Source organism: Salvelinus namaycush, chromosome 22 (genome assembly GCF_016432855.1).
Source record: "Salvelinus namaycush isolate Seneca chromosome 22, SaNama_1.0, whole genome shotgun sequence".
NCBI lineage: Eukaryota > Metazoa > Chordata > Actinopteri > Salmoniformes > Salmonidae > Salvelinus > Salvelinus namaycush.
Window position 1 is genome coordinate 26,414,153 of NC_052328.1, and position 24,704 is coordinate 26,438,856.

The following is a 24,704-nucleotide window of genomic DNA, read 5'->3' on the forward strand; positions in this document are numbered from 1 at the left end:
CCACACATGACATTTGATTTGGTTTTTTAATGACATGCCATATAACCTAACCCTACTCTTTCATAGTGTGTACTTTGGATAGCTTGTCATCCATCGACCACTCTGATGACAATAACTTATGTTTGTGCGGTTTTCATTGAAAACTCATCTGATTTTAAACTAATAAATCCAGATTATCTTACATCTGCTAGCAATATGTGCCTCCAATGACCTCCGTCTTGTTGATCTGATCCAGATGCAGGTTTTGTAAATAACAGACTGTCACTTGTTTGCCTGACTTTTACCAGATGTCAATAATTGCAGCTGGTTTTTTGAAGATTCACAGAAAAGAGAATGTCTTTAAAACGTTGTGTTTGAAGAGAACCTCAGAAAGACTTAAGTTCATCTCGCTTGTTCTGAACTCTCTACGAGGGGCTGGGTGTGGGATGGAATCCACGAAACACACCGTCTCACACGAGTTGTGTGAGACATTACTCACCTCAGAAGAGTTTTTGAGGATCCTTGAGAGTGAAATACAGTTTAGCAGCACCTAGGAGCTGTGTGAAAAACGTCATTTCCACTTAGCGCACGTTAGCTAACTGCTCCATTGAGAAAGGGCTTTAAGTCACTGCGTTATCCATCTGATCAGATGACAGGTAAGGCAAAATGTGCCAACCTCCTCATGGTATGTCCATTAAATAGAAACGTAACACTGCTTTAGATAAATTACACTAACCATTCCAATCATTCTTCATTTAGTGTGTGTGCCCTTCCTGCAGCCCAGTCTCTATTTTGGGGGAATTTAATCAAATTCCACCACTTTCCATACAATTCAAATGTAATATGCTTATCAAAATGCAGATTAAACCTTTGAAATTCCCTCCTGCACACCTTTTCCTAATGGATTTGGCCAAAATACACCTGTACATAAAAACACAGGTCCAGAACTTGCTGTTACACAATAACTGTCCAAATTAGGTATGAAATCCTATGATGAATACATTCATTCATCAGCAAGTATGACAGTTGAAACTATTTTCTTATTTAATATACAATTATGCTAAATAGTCCATGTGGAGCAACACCAAATGTTACTTAATTAACCTTTATGTGAAGATACCGTTCCATTTCATTGTTTCTCACCTTCAGGAGCTCAAAATGTGAGAAACATGAAAATAACAAGAAAATCAATTCTGAGTTGGACGACGATAAATGCAGTAGCGTTAGCTGGGGGGGGGGAAATCACTAATCTAAGGGTTTACTGCTAACATAGGGTATGTGCCCATGCAGTATAATAGCACCATCTACTATGGCTTGGGATGAGTCAATTGGCTTGGGATGAGTCTATTCCTGAAGGCAGAACTGAGCGATTTCCGCTAGATGGGCCAGCTTCAAAGTCAAAATTGGCTATATTGTAAAATGTAATTTAAGGTTAGGGTTAGGCATTAGGGTTAGCAGGGTGGTTAAGGTTAAGCCTAAGGTTAGGTTTAAAATCCATTTTTATGACTTGGCTGTGCCAGCTAGTGACCACTCTGCAGAGCTGCCTCCAAAACAAGATTCATGTCAAAAAACGCTAACCTGCATCTACTATATTAATAACAGAAATGATGCATTCAGAGCATACGTTGTCTCCCGAAACTCACTATCAATTTCACTAAAGCCAGATGTGGACTGGCCGGCAGGCAGCAACTGTTAGAGATTTGTGGTAGATCCAGTAAATCTTTTATGAAACAGAGACCTGGAGAACACACACAACCACTAGGGATTTTCAGAGGCTGATTATCAGATCATACCCAATACCCATAGAGGGAGATTGTAAACACAATTCAGAAAGTCATATATTGGAGGCAAACTAGTAATACCCTTTTCATACTACTGACACTAGCCGAGCCAAGATAAGCCAAGCTGTACTGCGTTGGCCTGGTTATACATCCACTGTAGCTGCTGGAACTGTGCTGGAAAGGAACCTGTGAAAAGGCCTAACCCATGGACCAATAGGGAATACAGCAGGACAAGAAATTGCTTTTCAGAATGTCCATATTTCATAACAAACCAGCCTTTACGGGTAAGGCCACGCTAAACTCTGGACATATTCTTTGTTGTGTGATTTCCAACAATGCCTTCAGTACTTGTTTGAGTTAGCCACATATGTTTTGCATTTCAAGTTGTGAAAATTACCTGCTTTTTCACACCCACGCTGCAGTGTCTACACACAACATTGAATGCTGTGGGCGATCTCGGTATCAAGCCTGGATTCCAGGGTGTCACCATCGCCATGGAAAACAATATGCTAATGAACTGCATTTAAGGTACACACCTCCATCAGCCCCTGCAGCAGCTCTTCCTGTTCCTGGTCGACACCTACATCCAGCGCCACAGCAATCGAGGCAAAGGGACGGCTGGCCATCTGCTGTCGCTCCCGCATGAGCTGCTGTAGACGGGAACAAGGAGTGAGAAGGGAGCAGAAGAGACAAACAGTAGGAGGGGTGGGGGAGAAAGAGGCAGAGGGGAAGAGAGGAGGGAGGAAAACTTAATAATGAGGAAGTGGCAGATGAACAAAGCCTGTGAGTCAGACGCTGAGCGGCTCTTTATCGACGTGTGCTCCAAACACCCCGAAGAAAACAAACAAAAACGGAGACAGGGTGGGAACAATAGTGTCGACAGGCAGGGCCTGGCTGGATAGGGACCACACAGACACACAGTACAGATAAGAGCTGGTACACACACCTCTCTCTCTCATGTATATGACTGTACACCCACACACTCATGCACACACACAAAGATACACACACAAAGATACACACAAAGACACACACCGACAGACACGTAAAACACACAGGTACACCGACACAGAAAAACGTATTCACTTCCCAAGCTTTTTCCGCTTCAATAAAGTTAGTTAGTTATTGGGCTTTTGTTTCTAGTGTTCTTGTTTTAGCTTGGGGGTAAGCACCTGTTCTATGCAAATCAGAGCAGTTATGCATAACGTTAGGCTTACATCGTCAATGTTCCTCATTGAGCTTCAGTAGAAAGTCTTGCTTGAGACATACCGTACTGGACAGTGGTAATAGGCTATTAGGGTTGGGCGGTATGCAGATGTTTTTATACCGTTCCTGTACCCCCAGGGTATACGGAATTACCGGCAGTACACACAAGGGGTGCGATTTCTTTCCAAACGTAAACAACCCCCCTCCACAAAAAACTAATTTAGGCTGCAGGGATCTTGATTCAGAAGGAGAATGATTGTCTCTGTGGCAACCAAGAAGCTTGATCTTGCAAGCTAGCCACTTAGCTAGCAAGTTATCAAACCAAATGCATAGCCGCAGCGCTGAGCTGGAGATAATTTACTCCACCCCTCCCCTCAAGCTGTAGGGCGCCCCAAACGGTATTGAAAATCATACCATCTGTATTTCAAAATACCCCAGTATACACATACTTTTTGGGGGGGGGGGGGGGGGGGGGGGGGGGGGTTAGCTTTTATTTATTCGCACCAAACAAAACAAGTGAAAGACAAGACAGTACAGATGAAAAAAAAACTGTGAGAGGTTGGAAACCTAAAAGGGAAATGAAAACCACTCCACAGGAACCAATATACAAATATAGTACAAAGAAAGTTTGTTCAATCAGTTAAACAGAGCATACTAATTACAAATGTACATGATATACTCAGTATACAAGAAAAAACATGTTTGATTATGTGTGTGTGAGAGAGTTAGGCTACATGGAGGAGACTACTTGGTAGTTTGGATCATCAGGCTGAAACCTAGTCTACGCTTGAACTTACTGAGGGATGACGATGTTTTGGAAATGTGAAGATAGAGGTTCCGTACTCTAGACTAGAGAATTGACTATGTGAGGTGTGGCAGTGGGGAGGGTGAAGGTTATCGCTGTGTCTTGCGTTGTATGTATGGATTTGGGAATTAACCTGAAAGAATCCATTGAAGGGTTTAGGTAGGCTGTCTGGGAGGTATGTGTATTTGTAGACAGACAACGTATTGAGTTTCTTAAACAGAGGGGCAGATGAAGCCAAGTAGTTAGACGTGGTGGCTAGTCTTGCAAATGTCTTCTGTGTAATGAGTAACTTGTGTAGATAGGAAGCATATTATGTACTGGCCCAGACAAAATTGCAATTAGTGAGATATGGGTAAATTAAGCTGTAGTATAGTGTTAAGAAGCAAGCCTAATGAACAAAACAGACTTCACCACTTTGCTGCAGACAAAGTGAATATGATCTTTCCTGGACAACTTTTCATCAACGAGAACATCTAGTGACTGAAGCCTGCTTCATTTCAATCTCATGAATTGAGATTCTGGCTCTTATTATTTTGCCAATATTTTGAATTCTTACCAATGAATAAAATGAAGTTGGATTTTTTAATAATTTAAAGATAATTTGTTCATCTGAAACGATTCAGAAAACTTGACCATGCCTGAGTTGGTTTCATTGATTAGTGAATCGAAATTCTTGTGTGATAAAATCAAGTTGGTATCATCACTGTAGAAGACACAGCAGCTAGGTCATTGATATAGATTAGGAATAACAAAGGTCCAAAGATCGAACCCTGTGGAACGCCACAGGATATCATGGCCCTGGTAGATGCACAGCCATTTGCATATACAAATTGTTCTCTATCATAAACATCATTATATAGCCATTTATATGTATAATCATGAAAACAGTAATAATTCAATTGAGCATATAATATTTCATGATCAACTGTGTAGAACGCTTTGGATAAATCTAGAAAGATACCAAGAGCGTATTCATTGTTGTTCAGGGATGTAAAGATTTCATCCACAAGTTGTAATATTTGCCATATCTGTGGAGTAGTTTTTACGAAAACCATATTAGTAGGCATATAGAATACAGTGTTGGTTTTAAATGTTTCAACATTCTTTTATACACCAGTTTCTCTAGGATTTTAGAAAAACATGGTAGTACAGATATTGGGAGATAATTTGTAAAAGATCTTGGATCCCCAGATTTATAGAGGGGGAAAATGTTGAAATGTTTCAAATATTTTTAGGAATAATACCAGTTTTCATTGATTTGGTGAAGATATACGTTAGAGGCTCAATAATCGAGGACGACACCGATTTCACCAAAGAGGCACAAATCTCATGATTTGCTACTGATATCTTTAAGTTACCAATTACCTCCATCACCTCCTAAACAGTATATCAGGTGGATCAAACGGAAGCAAAGAGGAATGTCCCTTAATGTAATCCAAGGGCTTTCCATACATTTTTCAGATTTTCTTTGAAAGAGAGGAATCCACATTCACAAAAACTTTATTAAATTCACATGAGATAACATCAGGATCCCTATCGGTCATATTTCCAACATTCAATTGAGATGCGACAGCTGCAGAAGCTTTTTTATTATTCAACAGATGATGACTTTCCAAGTTGACTTTATATTGTTTAAATGATTCATGTAGACGGGTAAATTTGTTCTTATAATTTTTGTAATTGGCAGAATTCAGGGGGGTGGAATTTGTAAAAAAAAAAAAAACATTTTATACAATTTTTTTTTTTACTGAGGATTTGTTTTAGACCAGTTGTAAACCAAGGTTTCCAGAACCCATCTGGTGCTCTCTTACTATGTAGGTCTGACTAATGGGAAGCAGTGGTAAAATACAGAATTGAAGGATGTGAGAAAAGTCTGGTAAGCAGACTCCACATCGGGATGATTATAAAATGTTTCCAATTAAATATCATCAACCTACATCTTAAAAGCACTCAGAATTACTTTAGTTAAATATTCTACATTTAATGTTACTATCCGTTCCCACCTGTTCATTTCCAGCTGCCAACGAGAAGTGGCATATTGGAAAGTGGTCAGAAATGTCAGTATAAAGTATACCTGTTTTAGCCACACTATTCAAAACAAGTGTACAAATATTATCAATAAGGGTGGCAGAGGAACTGGTCACGTTTGTGGGCTTGTAGATTAGGGGATACAGATAGAAAGTATTTAAAAAGTCAGATGTAGTGAGTGGTTTTCATTTTTTAATTCAATTCATGTTGTAATCACCCAATAGAAAACACACTATCTCATTATCAATCAAATCCAAGGTTGATGCAAGGACATCACTACAACTACCAATGTCCGATAGACACATCCAATTACCACTGTTTTACCACTAAATTATTAATTAACAGGCGGGATCTTCTATGGAAAGCAATTCAACATCAGATGTAAGTGTGAGGTCCTCACTTGCAAAGAATTGAAGAGTTTTATGAACAAAAATGGACACCTCCCCCACTTTTGATGTTCTACAGTGGTGAACAACATTATAAGGAGACAAAGCATTGTTGTCAATTCAGTTAACCATGTTTCTGAAATGGCAATTCATGTTTTTAGGAAGAGTGCAAACATTCAAATGAAAGGTAGAGAATAAGCTTGTCTTGGAATAAGATAAACATTTTAACAACCTGTAAAGCAGTCTAACATTCTAATAGTCACGTGATAAGACTAATCTCTGGTAAATTTCACGAAAGTTGAATCTGGATCAACATACACTCAGTGGATCGCTCCTACAGACAGTGATTCACGTGGCTGTGGATTGCTATATAACGCAGGCAGAATGTGATCGTCGGTGCCAGGTGCGCAGGTTCCAGTATCTCAGAAACGGCCGGCCTCCTGGGCTTTTCACACATGACAGTGTCTAAGGTTTACCGAGAATGGTGAGACAAACAAAAAACATCCAGTCAGCAGCAGCCCTGTGGGTGAAAACACCTCATTGATGAGAGGTCGAAGGAGAATGGCAAGAATTGTGCAAGCTAAACAGGCAAATAACGTGCAGAACGGCATCTCAGAATGCACAACTTGTCGGTCCTTGTCACAGATGGGCTATTGCAGCAGACGACCGCACCGGGTTCAACTCCTATCAGCTAAAAACAAGAAGCAGCTCCAGTGAGCATGCAATCACCAACACTGGACAACTGAGGTTTGAAAAAACATTGCCAGGTCCGACAAATACCGGTTCCTGTTGCATCATGCTAATGGCAGAGTCAGGATTTGGAGAAAGCAGCATGAGTCCATGGCCCCATCCTGTCTGGTGTCAACGGTACAGGCTGGTGTAATGGTGTGGGGAATGTTTTCCTGCACATGTTAGGTCCCTTGATACCAATTGAGCAACGTGTTCATGCCCCAAAGAATTCAGGCTGTTCTGGAGGCAAAGGGGGTCAAACCCGGTGGTAAATGGGTGTTCCTAATAAACTGTGTCTATATATCGTCAGCTTTGTTAATATCAAATGGATTAAAGAGCAGGTTATCAGGGTTGACATCCTGTCCACATAAGAGAGATAGATACACAGTGGGAATCAGCTAGAGAGAGGAGGGAAACAGAAATGCATGCCTCATGTCCGATACAACCATACATTTGTGTTAGTCTCATCAATAGGGGTGCACTTCTGAAGGAATGCACCTTGACAAAGTCTTCAGAGGTTTATGACATTTAGAGCAATGTCTGTTTTTGGTCATGTGCTTAGGTGAAACACATGACCAAAAACAAAGTTCAATAAATATGTAGGTGTGTGTTAAATCAAATGAATCCATGTGATAGACCAGCGGACTACAGCCGAGTCACCTGCCGTAGGCAGCTGGTCGTACTTCAGGTATGTGAAGTTGCCTCTCTTTCGTTCTTCAATGAGTCATGGCAGCAGTTCCTTTTGAGGCGTACCTTTTCGGAGAAGTCTGGATTGATGAAGAACTTAGTTACCCTCAGGCACTTGGCTCTCTTGAGAATCTCCTCCTTGTCTTTGTACCTGGGCAGTCTCCCCAGTATAGATCTGGGCCGTCCATCAGGAAAAAACATGCCATTCCTGTGCGCCCTCTCCATCTCAATAAACTTCGGGGTCCAGTTTAGGGTGATCTGCCAGGAGTATCCTTGCCTTGATTTCTGTGTAATGGCAAGTTTCAGTTTTAACGTCTTTGATTAAAATCGATAAAATGTTGTTTCGCCTGGATTGATTTTCCAGGTAATCTCCTTTGGAAAAGAGTTTGTCTAGTGCTGTTTGGAATTTAGCAAAATAATCTGAGAGGAATATGAATGCAGCCAGGCTGGTGACATTCGTGTCCTTTAGCACATCCACCTCCGACTGTGTAAAATCCATACTGTGTTCAAAGTCCATTACATCCCGAACAAGATCATCAACCCTTTTGTTGGTAGAATCTATAAAAAGAGTTGCAGTGAGGATTTCAAGTTATTTTCTTGCAGATCAATTAGATCAGTGGTCACCAACCTTTTCTGAGTCAAGATCACTCTCTGAGTCAAAATGCAAGGAGAGATCTTCTGCTCAGATTATTTTTTACATTACTTAAAAAACGTAAGCCTATGCAACAATAACCTATTAAAAATAGTTCTGTAGCAATGGGGTTTGTGCAGTAAGCTATAGGCCCAATACATTATCACAACATATTGGCTTTCCTTGAATTGTACATTGACCCAGGAGCATCGCAAGTCATAATGAAAGTAATCTAATTTATGTCCCTCTAAGTCCCCCGAATGCCTCTGTCGATCCGATAGCTATTGTATACAGTAATCATGTGTCTATGAACCAGAGTTATACTATTAGCACTGAGGTGGTGTGCCCTAGTAGGACGTTTGCTGTGTGCAGCTCACACCCCACTATCAACTCAAACATAAATATCAGTCATGTCTACTTCTGATAAGCCTCCTAGTAAAACTATCAAAACTATCAAGCATTTGTGGCGGCAGATAGCCTAGTGGTTAGAGAGTTGGACCAGTAACCGAAAGGTTGCTGGATCGAATCTCTGAGCTGACAAGGTAAAAATCTGACGTTATGACCCTGAACAAGGCAGTTGACCCACTGTTCCCCGGTAGGCCGTCATTGTAAATAAGAATTTGTTCTTAACTGACTTGCCTAGTTAAATAAAGTTGTTTTTTATCCCAGAAAAGTGCTAAAAATAGCCAACATTAAACATTTGTAGCCTAAGAAACAATGTTCATGAAATGTATAACTTGCTAGTAACAGATGACATTCATATACTGACAATCTCTGAAACTCACTTAGACAATACCTTTGATGATATAGTGGTAGCATCTACACAAAAGACAAATGCCAAAGGGGGTGGTGTTGCTGTTACCAGTAAAAGATTTGGACACACCTACTCATTCAAGGGTTTTTCCTTATTTTTACTATTTTCTACATTGTACAATAATAGTGAAGAGATCAAAACTATGAAATAACACATATGGAATCATGTAGTAAACAACATATTGTTAAACAAATCAAAATATATTTTATATTTGAGATTCTTCAAAGTAGCCACCCTTTGCGTTGATGACAGCTTTGCACACTCTTGGCATTCTCTCAACCAGCTTCATGAGGTAGTCACCTGGAATGCATTTCAATTAACAGGTGTGTCTTGTTAAAATGTAATTTGTGGAATTTCTTTCCTTCTTAATACGTTTGAGCCAATCAGTTGTGTTGTGACAAGGTAGGGGTGGTATACAGAAGATAGCCCTATTTGGTAAAAGACCAAGTCCATAGTATGGCAAGAACAGCTCAAATAAGCTAAGAGAAATGACAGTCCATCATTACTTTAAGACATGAAGGTCAGTCAATACGGAAAATGTCAAGACCTTTGAAAGTTTCTTCAAGTGTAGTCGCAAAAACCATCAAGTACTTTGATGAAATTGGCTCTCATGAGGACTGCCACAGGAAAGGAAGACCCAGAGTTACCTCTGCTGCAGAGGATAATTTCGTTAGAGTTAACTGCACCTTAGATAGCAGCCCAAATAAATGCTTCACAGAGTTCAAGTAACAGACACATCTCAACATCAACTGCTCAAAGGAGACTGCGTGAATCAGGCCTTCATGGTCGAATTGCTGCAAAGAAACCACTACTAAAGAACACCAATAATAAGAAGAGTCTTGCTTGGGCAAAGAAACACAAGCAATGATCATTAGACCGCAGGTAATTTGAGATGATTGGTTCCAACTGTTCTTGTGAGACACAGAGTAGGTGAACAGATGATCTGCGCATGTGTGGTTCCCATCGTGAAGCATGGAGGAGGAGGTGTGATGGTGTGGGGATGCTTTGCTGGTGACACTGTCAGTGACTTATTTAAATCCAAGGCACACTTAACCAGCATGGCTACCACAGCATTCTGCAGCGATACGCCATCCCATCTGGTTTACGCTTAGTGGGAATATCATTTGTTTTTCAACAGGACAATGACCCAAAACACATCTCCAGGCTGTGTAAGGGCTATTTGACCAAGGGGAGTGCTGGAGTGCTGCATCAGATGACCTGGCCTCCACAATCCACCAACCTAAACCCAATTGAGATGATTTGGGATGGGTTGGACCGCAGAGTGAAGGAAAAGCAGCCAACAAGTGCTCAGCATATGTGGGAACTACTTCAAGACTGTTGGAAAACCATTCCTCATGAAGCTGGTTGAGAAAATGCCAAGAGTGTGCAAAGCTGTCATCAAAGCAAAGGGTGGCTACTTTGAAGAATCTAAAATCTAAAATATATTTTGATTTGTTTAACACATTTTTGGTTACTACATGATTCCATATGTGCTATTTCATAGTGTTGATGTCTTCACTATTATTCTACGATGTAGAACATTGTAAAATAAAGAAAAACATTTGACTGGTACTGTATATTCAAAGCCACATTCCAGTAAACCCACACCCCGCCTCCCAAAAATAAGCTCAACCAGTGAATTGGCAAACACACACAAGAAACACACACAAGAAACACACCTGAATCACACCTGAATCACACACAAATCAAATCAAATGTTATTTGTCACATACACATGGTTAGCAGATGTTAATGCGAGTGTAGCGAAATGCTTGTGCTTCTAGTTCCGACAATGCAGTAATAAGCAACGAGTAATCTAACCTAACAATTCCACAACTACTACCTTATACACACAAGTGTAAAGGGATAAAGAATATGTACATAAAGATATATGAATGAGTGATGGTACAGAACGGCATAGGCAAGATGCAGTAGATGGTATCGAGTACAGTATATACATATGAGATGAGTAATGTAGGGTATGTAAACATAAAAGTGGCATAGTTTAAAGTGGCTAGTGATACATGTATTACATAAAGATGACAAGATGCAGTAGATGATAGAGTACAGTATATACATATACATTATATTAAGTGGCATTGTTTAAAGTGGCTAGTGATACATTTTTGATCAATTTCCATCAATTTCCATTATTAAAGTGAGTTGGAGTTGAGTCAGTATGTTGGCAGCAGCCACTCAATGTTATTGGTGGCTGTTTAACAGTCTGATGGCCTTAAGATAGAAGCTGTTTTTCAGTCTCTCGGTCCCTGCTTTGATGCACCTGTACTGACCTCGCCTTCTGGATGATAGCGGGGTGAACAGGCAGTGGCTCGGGTGGTTGTTGTCCTTGACGATCTTTATGGCCTTCCTGTGACATCGGGTGGTGTAGGTGTCCTGGAGGGCAGGTAGTTTGCCCCCAGTGATGCGTTGTGCAGACCTCACTACCCTCTGGAGAGCCTTACGGTTGTGGGCGGAGCAGTTGCCGTACCAGGCGGTGATACAGCCCGACAGGATGCTCTCGATTGTGCATCTGTAGAAGTTTGTGAGTGCTTTTGGTGACAAGCCGAATTTCTTCAGCCTCCTGAGGTTGAAGAGGCGCTGCTGCGCCTTCTTCACAACGCTGTCTGTGTGGATGGACCAATTCAGTTTGTCCGTGATGTGTACGCCGAGGATCTTAAAACTTACTACCCTCTCCACTACTGTTGTTACCTACCCTCACCACCTGGGGGCGGCCCGTCAGGAAGTCCAGTATCCAGTTGCACAGGGCGGGGTCGAGACCCAGGGTCTCGAGCTTGATGACGAGTTTGGAGGGTACTATGGTGTTAAATGCTGAGCTGTAGTTGATGAACAGATGGGTTAGGGCAGTGTGCAGTGTGGTTGCGATTGCGTCGTCTGTGGACCTATTGGGTCGGTAAGCAAATTGGAGTGGGTCTAGGGTGTCAGGTAGGGTGGAGGTGATATGGTCCTTGACTAGTCTCTCAAAGCACTTCATGATGACGGAAGTGAGTGCTACGGGGCGGTAGTCGTTTAGCTCAGTTACCTTAGCTTTCTTGGGAACAGGAACAATGGTGGCCCTCTTGAAGCATGTGGGAACAGCAAACTGGGATAAGGATTGATTGAATATGTCCGTAAACACACCAGCCAGCTGGTCTGTGCATGCTCTGAGGACGCGGAGAGAACAGAGAGAAAGCAGAGGACTTGTTCCCTGTATGGATACTGGGTGCACTTACACTATATGAGATTACCAACTCACAAGCTAGTGTTGTGGATACAGGCAGACTGCGTGGCCTTGTGAACATCTGTATATAGACCAAGCCTATAGGCTATATATAAATTATACAAATCCTGTTGTAATGATTTTCACAAGGAATCCCACTTGTATGTGACTTAGACCTTAACAATGCTGTCTTAACCAGAGGTGCATACTTTCTTTTTAGATGACATATCTGTGTCAGGTAGTACAATGGTACTATGTGTGTATAATGTTTTGATGTGGGCTGGAGTCTGTTTGTATAACCAGTCAATTAGACATTGCCCAAAGAGTAAGAGTTATGTTTGCATGTTAACCCTTGATCCTGACATGTGGTGGGTGGCTGTGAGCTACAGTAATTACAACAGAATCCATGTCTGACATTTACTCTGCATTCCCAGTCAATGCTACCTACCTATTAACCAGTGGACAGCATAAGTGTCACTACAGGCATGAATGAACAGAATACTACACCTGTAACTCATGGCGTATGGCATGTTGCTATGTGTAACATGTCTTTCTGCTTGCCTGCCTGGAACGCTAACCTGTCCTGCTGTGTCAGACTGTGTCTGTTAGCATGGCTGCTAGCTCGATGTCGATCACATCACTGAGGTGGATGTGGTTAAAGGGAGCAGAGCGGTGTGTCTCTGCGTGTTATCGTTAGCTCTTATCCTATCCCTTCCGCAGGGTTGGTGTGAGGGACGGTGAGCTGGTCAAGGTGAGCTGGGTCAGGGAGGTAGAGGCTTGATGAATCGGTCTGGACACTCAGAGAGGCGATCATAAACAGGAAGGTGGAGGGGCTGGGGGGGGAGGGAGGTGAGACCAGTAGATACTGTGCCCTGTTAGAGCATGTGTATTTTATCTCCCCTGACAAGTCCTTCACAAGGCAAGAAGGACAAGCCATTCAACTGCCTGTAAACGACCCATAAAATGCCTAATTAATTTCAGAATGATGTAAACAACGACAGGCAGACATGAGAGGGAAAGGGAGGTGAGGGGCAGAGACACTTTGAATCAATGAGGTCAAACCTATTTTTCACATGTGCACAAAAAAATAACAAACATCGTTAAAGTACCTTCAAGATGACATTTTGACAGCTGTATTGCAGGCTGGCAACGGGCCTCCAAGTGGTGATCACTGATTTAAATGGATTAAAATGGCAGCTGCCCAAAGCATGAGTAGCTTAGGTGTACTACATTCACACTTTGATACTCTCTAAACTTCTATGGGCTAGAACCCTCCCCTTCAGCAGGGCACTGAGCGGCAAAGCTCAATAGGACACATAAATAAATACAAACACGCATCAAAACAACATCATCCGCGCTTTGGCTCGAGGAGTTGACCCGTTTTCAGAACATGAAAAATAGAATATGAAAAAAGTAATGATTTGGGGGCATAGCAAGTCATTGACAGGAGGTTGGCTTTTTGTCCAGCAAACCACTAATCTTCAGCGTGTATGTTTTAACAAACACAACACTCTAATGTAGTGAAATGCCAAGCTCCTTGAGAAGACATTCCTTATGCTATATTTCTGCAGTGAGAGCCTGAAGTGGATGGACCTGTGGTCCCTGCCCACCTGCATCCTAACTGGATTATTTAATCAATGATAGACTCCTCTGGGCTTATCCTGATTAATGTCGTAGTCAGTGATCAGAGAAGAACTGCAAACAAGACCTGTCCAACTCTTAATGAGACTCCCTGTGTTCATCAATACAGCCCTAATGAAGAGGAAAGTGACATTTGGGTTGAGAACTATAATACAAACATCTAACGTCTGATTGAATCTTATCATCTGAGTTCTGAGTGATCTGAGTGTTGAAACTGAAGTTTTACACATCCACTAACAGACATTATGGTAGCTCTGAGTAGGATCATCTGATTCTCTAATAGAGGTGTGCTAGAATCGAACAAGATGGTCCGCTTTCCTACTAGCAACCCACTGTAACTCACAAGCTAGTGTTGTGGATACAGGCAGACTGCGTGGCCTTGTGAACATCTGTATATAGACCAAGCCTATAGGCTATATATAAATTATACAAATCCTGTTGCAATGAATTTCACAAGGAATCCCACTTGTATGTGACTTAGACCTTAACAATGCTGTCTTAACCAGAGGTGCATACTTTCTTTTTAGATGGCATATCTGTGTCAGGTAGTACAATGGTACTATGTGTGTATAATGTTTTGATGTGGGCTGGAGTCTGTTTGTATAACCAGTCAATTAGACATTGGCCAAAGAGTAAGAGTTATGTTTGCATGTTAACCCTTGATCCTGACATGTGGTGGGTGGCTGTGAGCTACAGTAATTACAACAGAATCCATGTCTGACATTTACTCTGCATTCCCAGTCAATGCTACCTACCTATTAACCAGTGGACAGCATAAGTGTCACTGCAGGCATGAATGAACAGAATACTACACCTGTAACTCATTGGTTATGGCATGTTGCTATGTGTAATATGTCTTTCTGAGATGTGCTAGAATTGAACAAGACGCTCCGCTTTCCTACTACCAACCCACTGTAACAGCAGATCTAGGGAAGTCTCTGTAATGACTTTGTCCACGCCTCAGTATGTTGCCCTTGACGACCGTCAGGAGACAGCACGTTGGGCATTGTTGAAGCTCTACACTGATGCAGACGGACTGATATCCTTTCAATTATTCATTCATTATCTTCTTATTAAACACCCGTCCTCTGGCTGACGCTCGGCTTGGGATGGAGGAGTGATAGGATAGGCAGAGGTTATTGGCATTAAATATTTAAAACAGGCTATCTATTGGAGTGAATGAGAGGGGTCCCCTGAGATGGGCTGTGATTGGACAACAATACGGAGCTATTACACTGGACCCATTGAGTCACAAACACCGCGACACCCCTCCCTGCATCCCACATGGCCTCTGTATGCCGCTGGGCATAATATCCAGAGGTGATAACAAACATCATTTCCGCCCTATTTCCAAAGTTTCCCAGCAACATTTGTCTACATGTTGAAAGACGCTGAGAAATCGCATCTGTGCAAACAAGGGTAAAGATATACCTGAGAGATGAAACACCACAGTGGACTGAATGTTCTTAGAAGAGTCACTGTGGGCAAACAAATGGGTTTAAACTTTTTAAAAGTGGCTTTTGGATAAAGGTTTTAAAATGAAAAGCTAACTGACTGAGAAGTGGAACAGTCTTTATAACCATAATAGCCAATCAACAGTAGCAGTGACAATGCGTTGTACAATTGAAAAATGGTTTAATCCTGAAACAGAATTTAGATGAATAATGCACAGCAGGAAATGTAACTTGTGTATTCGATGTTTAAAAGGACTTCTAACTTTTGTGTAACTTCCACTTAAAAATTTCTAGCTTGATTTACCTTAACTAAAAATGTATTAACACCTAGAAAAATATCCATTAAATATAATCCACAGAATAATTCACATTTCCCGTTGCTGCAGGATTCATTTTCTGCAGTGAGAAACCGGTCAAATTAAGATCTGACATCTGTAAGTGTAAGAAGCAGGTTCCACAGGGCAGCTGCTACACCGTAAGGAGTAGGTTCCACAGGGCAGCTGCTACACCATAAGGAGTAGGTTCCACAGGGCAGCTGCTACACCATAAGGAGTAGGTTCCACAGGGCAGCTGCTATACCATAAGGAGTAGGTTCCACAGGGCAGCTGCTACACCATAAGGAGTAGGTTCCACAGGGCAGCTGCTACACCATAAGGAGTAGGTTCCACAGGGCAGCAGCTACACCATAAGGAGTAGGTTCCACAGGGCAGCAGCTACACCATAAGGAGTAGGTTCCACAGGGCAGCTGCTACACCTTAAGGAGTAGGTTCCACAGGGCAGCTGCTACACCATAAGGAGTAGGTTCCACAGGGTAGCTGCTACACCATAAGGAGTAGGTTCCACAGGGCAGTAGCTACACCATAAGTGAGAAACCTCTAGTAGTCAGCTACAGCAAGTGCATATGCCTCAGTATGTTGCACTTGGACAAAGTCATTAAAGAGACAACTAACCACAGTCAAGTCAACACATATACCCTCACTCCCAGAAGAAGAGAAGATGAGAGGTAGAGAGAAGATGAGAGAGGTAGAGAGAAGATGAGAGAGGTAGAGAGAAGATGAGAGAGGTAGAGAGAAGATGAGAGAGGTAGAGAGAAGATGAGAGGTAGAGAGAAGATGAGAGAGGTAGATAGAAGATGAGAGAGGTAGATAGAAGATGAGAGAGGTAGAGAGAAGATGAGAGAGGTAGAGAGAAGATGAGAGAGGTAGATAGAAGATGAGAGAGGTAGATAGAAGATGAGAGAGGTAGATTGAAGATGAGAGAGGTAGAGAGAAGAGGAGAAAGATAGAGAGAAGATGAGGTAGAGAGAAGATGAGAAAGAAAAATAATGAGCGTTAAGAGCGGCAGAGAAAGAGAGAGGTTGTTAAAGAGAAGAGGTTGTTAGAGACCATGCCAAATAAATTCTTCTTCATTGTGTGTAGTAATGTGTGTGAGACAGAGAGACATTATTGTGTTGTGTTTAATTCTGTTGAACTGGACAGCCTACACTGTGACCGATCCATTCCCATTCAGTAATGGTCTGCTAATTGGAGAAAATCCTTTTCCTGCCGAAGTCCTGTCACATACCTATATCAGCTATAAACAAAATACGGTATGAAGACAGGTTTTTGTCTAGATCTAAAAGGGATATTAAGAGGGGTAGAGAGAAGATGAGGTAGAGAGATTAGAGAGGTAGAAAGAAGATGAGAGAGAAGATGAGGTAGAGAGAAGATGAGAGGTAGAGAGAAGACAAGTTGAGAGAAGATGAGAGAGGTAGAGAGAAGATGAAAGAGGTAGAGAGAAGATGAGAGGTAGAGAGATGAGAGAGAAGATGAAAGAGGTAGAGAGAAGATGAAAGAGGTAGAGAGAAGATGAGAGGTAGAGAGAAAAATTATGTGGGTTAAGAGAGCGGCAGAGAAAGAGAGGTTGTTAGAGAGAAAGAGGTTGTTAGAGAGAAAGAGGTTGTTAGAGAGAAAGAGGTTGTTAGAGAGAAAGAGGTTGTTAGAGAGAAAGAGGTTGTTAGAGAGAGAGAGCGGTTGTTAGAGAGAAAGAGGTTGTTAGAGAGAAAGAGGTTGTTAGAGAGAAAGAGGTTGTTAGAGAGAGAGAGAGGTTGTTAGAGAGAAAGAGGTTGTTAGAGAGAGAGAGAGGTTGTTAGAGAGAAAGAGGTTGTTAGAGAGAGAGAGAGAGAGGTTGTTAGAGAGAAAGAGGTTGTTAGAGAGAGAGAGAGAGGTTGTTAGAGAAAGAGGTTGTTAGAGAGGGAAAGAGAGAGAGGTTGTTAGAGAGAGAGAGAGAGAGAGAGAGAGGTTGTTAGAGAGAAAGAGGTTGTTAGAGGGAAAGAGAGAGAGGTTGTTAGAGAGAAAGAGGTTGTTAGAGAGAGAGAGAGGTTGTTAGAGAGAAAGAGGTTGTTAGAGAGGGAAAGAGAGAGAGGTTGTTAGAGAGAAAGAGGTTGTTAGAGAGAGAGAGAGAGAGAGAGAGAGAGAGAGAGAGAGAGAGAGAGAGGTTGTTAGAGAGAAAGAGGTTGTTAGAGAGAGAGAGAGAGAGAGAGAGAGAGAGAGAGGTTGTTAGAGAGAAAGAGGTTGTTAGAGAGGGAAAGAGAGAGAGGTTGTTAGAGAGAAAGAGGTTGTTAGAGAGAGAGAGAGAGAGAGGTTGTTAGAGATGGAAAGAGAGAGGTTGTTAGAGAGAAAGAGGTTGTTAGAGAGAGAGAACATAAGTTGACGAGAACCATAGGGGATGGAAGAGGAGTAACATCCATACTACATGGCTTTCTCCCTCTCTCCTCTCCCTCTCTCCTCTCCTCTCTTCTACCTCTCTCTCTCTCTTCTACCTCTCTCTCTCTTCTCCCTCCCCCTCTCTTCTCCCTCCCCCTCTCTTCTCCCTCTCCCCCTCTCTTCTCCCCCTCTCTTCTCCCTCTCTCTTCTCCCTCTCTCTTCTCCCTCTCTCTTCTCCCTCTCTCTTCTCCCTCTCTCTTCTCCCTCTCTCTTCTCCCTCTCTCTTCTCCCTCTCTCTTCTCCCTCTCCCTCTCGTCCCCAGATGGGCCAGTCGAGGTGTTAAACAGTGCAGTGACAGAGCACGTAAATCACACACGGTTGACATTTCACACCGTGGAGGCCAGGGGGAGGAGGTGGAGAGAGGGGAGGAAGAAAGTGGGCCGATTCAGAGTTCATCAATTATATCACATCAAATTAGCCCCCATCATTGACCTGCCCCGACAGTACTCATCCATCCTACTCTACCCCGAGCAGACAAGGCCGCAGATATGGCATGGAGGGTGGGAGGAAGTAGGCCGTGCGTGTGTTTACTTCAGTCCAGTAATGGATTCTCTATCCTTTTCCTCTTATCCTGAGGACAGGTCCTTAGCGCAGACAACATTAAATCTTCCCTCAGACAGATGATCACACCTACTAAATTCCCACAAAGGTGTGTGTGTGCCTGCGTCCTCTAGGTAGCTATTAAAGAGGACCGACAGCATCTCTTGAGGGCAGGCCCAGAGCAGCGGTCCTAAGTGCCACCTAAAGACCAAAGAGACAGTCCTGTCTGATGCCACCAACAACAACCCCCCTGAATGGGGGTGTAACAGATTTGGAGACCTGAGCCAGTGCCAGACACTGCTTCTTTTTTTATACACGACAACACACATACACACACACCACACACACACAAGTGCTCTCAGGGGAGACAGACAGATGGGATGCTAATGGGACACATGGCTAAATGGACTGAATGGGTAGGATAAACACTGTTCCCCTGGAAACCAGTGGAAGCCACCAGCGGCTGCCTACACAGCCCTACTCTCCAACTAACAAAATAGCAGATTAATGCCCATCTATTTCCAAATGTGCCACAGAGGCAAGCATAATTGTCAGATGTGACCTGACTGACGCATTTTTCCTTCCAGCTGGTTGGATGGCTAGGTTCATCAGCCAATTACAGCCCGCAGCTGACAGGGAGGCAGGGTGCCTCTTCCTGCCCTCGTTAAATTACATAATTTTAAATAAATTAACCGGATCAAGTAAAGTCACCTGACACGTAAATGAAGGGTCAGGGGTCATCTCTTTCTGTAGCTTGGACTAAGTTTCCAATTCGTGCTTGATCGCAAAACAGTAATGCAGGGAAATGTTTAATTACCCCTCTTCTTCCTCTCTTATGTTGTCTTTCAGACCACATAACTCTTGACTCTGGTGATGTGGATGGCTACCATGAACCACTGTCCAAAAACTCTGTTGGCTTTGCCACATCTCATGCTGGAGGCTTGTTATTTAAATTATCTTTAAAAACAAGGTAGCACACCTTTTGTTCCTTTGCCAAAGTCGCCCCCTTCTTAACTCCAGCGCACAACCCTAGTACCACACCCTGGCATAAATGCAATGGTGAGCTAATGGATAAACCTAAACAGGCCCAGAACTGGAGGCCAGGGATTGATCCAATTACAGAAGGCCCCAACCCAACAGCACATCAATGGGCAGAAAGCCTGTGAAATATGACTCAGCAGATTTAGCACCAGCCCCAAGCTTCATCTCAACATCTCCTTAACAAAGAGACCACCCAATCAATCCCCAATCAATAGCTACTGTATGTGGGGCCAATGCAGCAAGAGAATGGCCTGGCCCAACAATATCCTTATACAGGGAGCTGGGAGGCTGCATAGAGTTAATAAAGATATGTTGTGTAAGTGCTGGATTAGGTCATCCTGTTTCTGCCTGGTGTGCCAAGGAATTAAAAACAAGAATAAAACTAAAACAGAACATCCTTTATGGCACAATTCTAAATGCGGAGGGGTCAATAATGTACAAATAAACAAATATTCTGAAGTGAGGCCTTGGTAGGTGCACCAAATGAAACTTTGATCAGATTGCAGAGTCTAGGAAGTTAACAAGGCCATACTGCTCTATTACATTACAGACAGAAAAATAATGTAATCTTCCGATAGTTTAGTTAACAGAAGTTTACTTATTAGCACAGGATCCAGCAGAAGGTCTATACAGCTCTATCATAACCATAGAGATATGCCAATGCTGTCCAACCGTCACTGTCCAGTCTGTGTGAACGGCAAAGAAAACATTCTTTACTTCAATATTCATCGGCGGCTGTACATACTCCAATCACACTACTGTTTGTGTTTTTAGAGAGGACATACAGTGGTGTTCGAAAGTATTGGCACCACTAATAAAGATGAGCAAAAATAATAAAATTATTCAAATACTGAGCTATGTTTTATGCAACAAAAAAGGGGAGAAAATACATTATTTTATACTAATACAATTGCTCAGCGAAAGAGACTTTGTTTATCAAGTAATAATTCCCCCCCCCCAAAAAGGTAGGGATGAAAATGACAAAGCCATTTTCAATACTTTTCAACACCTCACCTTGCGAGGAGAACGGCACTGAGCCTTTCTCTAAAACGTTTGATGAGTTGGAGAACACATTGGGAGGGTTCTAAGAACGTACCTCCATACAGAATCCTAAATCATCTGCGCATTGGAACTATTTATTTGACACAGTCATTTGTGCTCATCTTTATCAAGGTTGTGGATCATTTCTGACTGCTGCTCTTTGTACTGTGTGCACCACGTACTTGTTGTGACTCTCTCTTCTGTGAAGCGAGACCAAGCAGGACATTTCTCTGGCTTTCTCAATCGTTATGCCATGAACAATCCATCCTTTTCTGCCCTGCACGTTCATCTTACCGTTCACATAGGGATCAGATCCGGGATGGAGGGTTCTCAAGTTAATGTACTTGAGGACTATTTCTAGGTAAGATGATTTGAAATCATAAGACTTTACGTGAGTTCCACATGTACTTCTGGAGACACAGAAACTCAGACCTATTGTTAAAGTCTTTACATTTGATTAACAGTAGAGGTAGCATTAGAAGAGACTACCGGCCTTTATAATTGATAAGGAGAACAGGCAGCATTAGAAGACAACACCCAGCGGGGGAAGCGTCGGCATCCCAGCTGATAAGTATCAGTAATGTTCTTATCCTCAGGGCATTGCTCATGAAATCGCTGATTCGCTTCACCGAGCAAAACAATGGACTGTGAAGAAAAGTATATAGAAAACACTTCCACCAGCCTGTTATTCCAAGAGGAATAACATATTGCAAGAGGAGGACTAGAAAGGCTCCCGGGAATAGATTTGTTTTTTACTCAATTTTACACAGCGGTCTTGAGAAAAATGACTTTGGACAACATGTTGGAATAATGTTATATGTTTGAAGGCTATGGCGTGGCTGGTGAAAATCCACACACTATTCTAGCCACAGTGTTCCAATAAACCAAATATCCAAACTTAACCCCAAAAGAAAATTCACAAAACAACATGTTGCTCTGGGTATACACACAAACCCAGAAATAAACAAAGAGAGAAAGCGAGAGAGAGATAGAGACAGCGTGAACGATAGAGAGAGAAATAGAGGGAGAGAGAGAGTAGGCTAATTAATCTGCAGAGAAAGCGGGTCTGCTATTCCTCCGGTGCCACAGTGAGCAGGCAGACTAACACAACATCCCAGCGTGACTCCAGACCCATAGAGAGAGACACGAGGGGGAGCAGGTGCTCACTTGTACAGCCGTGGCTTGTAGAGCCGTGGCACAGGACTTATGCAGTACACATGTTCCTTTACTATTTCGACAGGGAGTCATGCTGAGACCAAGGTGTCTCTTACAGACGAGCCCAGTAATTACTGAAAATATACACATCAACACACCACGAAAAGCAAAACAGAGATACAGAACTGTATCATACGCCATATGAGACCAGAGGTTCATCCAGACTCCCTGGGTCAGACATAGCATTGAACACAGATAGACAGACAGATAGACAGTGAGAAAAAGGCCTTAACAGTGCATGTTCAAGTGGTCTGAAATGGAAAACAGATTTAGCTAAAACATACTCTGCTACAGTGCTGTTTTCACCACGATTAGAAGCAACTGCTAATGCACATATCTTGAGTGCATCACTGAATTGCCATGATTGGATAACACCTCTCCATAAGGAAAAATATAAACAATAAATCTTCACCATATGGATCAAAATCAAATTATAAAAGGAGATGATATATCCAGTACCAGTCAAAAGTTGACACACCTACTATTTCCAGGGTTTTTCTTTATTTTGACTATTTTCTACATTGTAGAATAATTGTGAAGACAGCAAAACTATGAAATAACACAAATAGGGGTTCAATGTTTTTCTAGATGTACCCAACACAAGAAAGGGTCGGGTAGAGAAAGAGAGAGCAGAGGAGAGAAAGAGGGCAATGTGAACAATGAACGTCTAACTGTGAGGAAGTTTATGTAAGTATGCTAATCTGTCTGTGTTTACATATCTTGCCTGGGTGATAACTGGGTCTGCTCTCTGGAACACTGCGGAGCGCCGTGTATAGCAGATGAAGGACCATCTTCTACAGAGCAACAAGAAGCTGTGTGCATCACAGCTCTGTAGGCTACCACTCCGACAGATAACGCTGGATGGTGTTCAAAGTTCATCACAAGCCAGTACAGCGGGAGTCCAACACATCTTCGTGATCAACATGTTACTATACTTGCCCTCTAAATACACCTCCGCTGTCTTCAACCAGGATCTCAGCGATCACTGCCTGCGTCCGTAATGGGTTCGCGGTCAAACGACCTCCCCTCATCACTGTCAAACGCTCCCTTAAACACTTCAGCGAGCAGGCCTTTCTAATCAACCTGGCCCAGGTATCCTGGAAGGATATTGACCTCATCTCGTCAGTAGAGGATGCCTGGTTATTCTTTAATAGTGATTTGCTCACCATCTTAAATAAGCATGCCCCATTCAAAAATGTAGAACTAAGAACAGATATAGCCCTTGGTTCACCCCAGGCTTGACTGTCCTTGACCAGAACAAAAACATCCTGTGGCGTACTGCACTAGCATCGAATAGCCCCAGCAATATGCAACTGTTCAGGGAAGTCAGGAACCAATATACGCACTCAGTTAGGAAAGCTAAAGCTAGCTTTCTCAAACAGAAATGTGCATCCTGTAGCACTAATTCCAAAAACTTTTGGGACACTATAAAGTCCATGGAGAATAAGAGCACCTCCTCCCAGCTGCCCACTGCACTAAGGCTAGGAAACACTGTCACCACCGATAAAATCACAATAATGGATCATTTCAATAAGCATTTTTCTACGGCTGGCCATGCTTTCCACCTGGCTATCCCTACACCGGCCAACTGCTCGGCACCCCCCGCAGAAACTTGCCCAAGAACCCCGCTTCTCCTTCACCCAAATCCAGACAGCTGATGTTCTGAAAGAGCTGCAAAATCTGGATCCCTACAAATCAGCTGGGCTAGACAATCTGGACCCTCTCTTTCTAAAATGATCCGCCGAAATTGTTGCAACCCCTATTACTAGCCTGTTCAACCTCTCTTTCGTATCTCTCTGAGATCCCCAAAGATTGGAAACCTGTCGCGGTCATCCCCCTCTTCAAAGGGGGAGACACTCTAGACCCAAACTGTTATAGACCTATATCCATCCTGCCCTGCCTTTCTAAAATCTTCGAAAGCCAAGATAACAAACAGATCACCAACCTTTTCGAATCCCACCGTACCTTCTCCACTACGCAATCTGGTTTCCGAGCTGGTCATGGGTGCACCTCAGCCACGCTCAAGGTCCTAAACGATATCATAACTGCCATCAATAAAAGACAATACTGTGTAGCCGTCCTCATCGACCTGGCCAAGGCTTTCGACTGTGTCAATCACTGCATTCTTATCGGCAGACTCAACAGCCTTGGTTTCTCAAAAGACTGCCTCGCCTGGTTTACCAACTACTTCTCAGATAGAGTTCAGTGTGTCAAATCGGAGGGCCTGTTGTCCGGACCTCTGGCAGTTTCTATGGGGGTGCCACAGGATTCAATTCTCGGGGCGAATCTTTTCTTTGTATATACAGTGGGGAGAACAAGTATTTGATACACTGCCGATTTTGCAGGTTTTCCTACTTACAAAATGAATTACTTAAAAATCATACAATGTGATTTTCTGGATTTTTGTTTTAGATTCCGTCTCTCAGTTGAAGTGTACCTATGATAAAAATGACAGACCTCTACATGCTTTGTAAGTAGGAAAACCTGCAAAATCGGCAGTGTATCAAATACTTGTTCTCCCCACTGTATATCAATGATGTCGCTCTTGCTGCTGGTGATTCTCTGATCCAACTCTACGCAGACAACACCATTCTGTACACATCTGGCCCTTCTCTGGACACTGTGTTAATTTAACAGATGTAAATTGTACTCCCCTTGCGTTGTGTTTTGTCCAAATAAATCACATCAGCCAGTGGTCCCAGTTGAGCATAATTTATTTCTGTTGCTGTTGTTAAATAGGAAATAGCACGTTAGTTGTGCAGGGC

At 42.5% G+C, this 24,704-nt stretch overlaps 1 protein-coding gene across 2 annotated transcripts in view; it reads right to left on the minus strand.

The window, feature by feature from the left end:
- The window catches only part of LOC120017702 (attractin-like protein 1), a 314,009-nt gene that overhangs the window by 57,607 nt on the left and 231,698 nt on the right, over window positions 1-24,704 (minus strand). For both annotated transcript variants that reach the window (XM_038960633.1, XM_038960634.1), the window contains one exon: window positions 2,297-2,410. In XM_038960633.1, coding sequence (XP_038816561.1) covers window positions 2,297-2,410 — 114 coding nt within the window. The remainder of the gene's footprint in view (window positions 1-2,296; window positions 2,411-24,704) is intronic.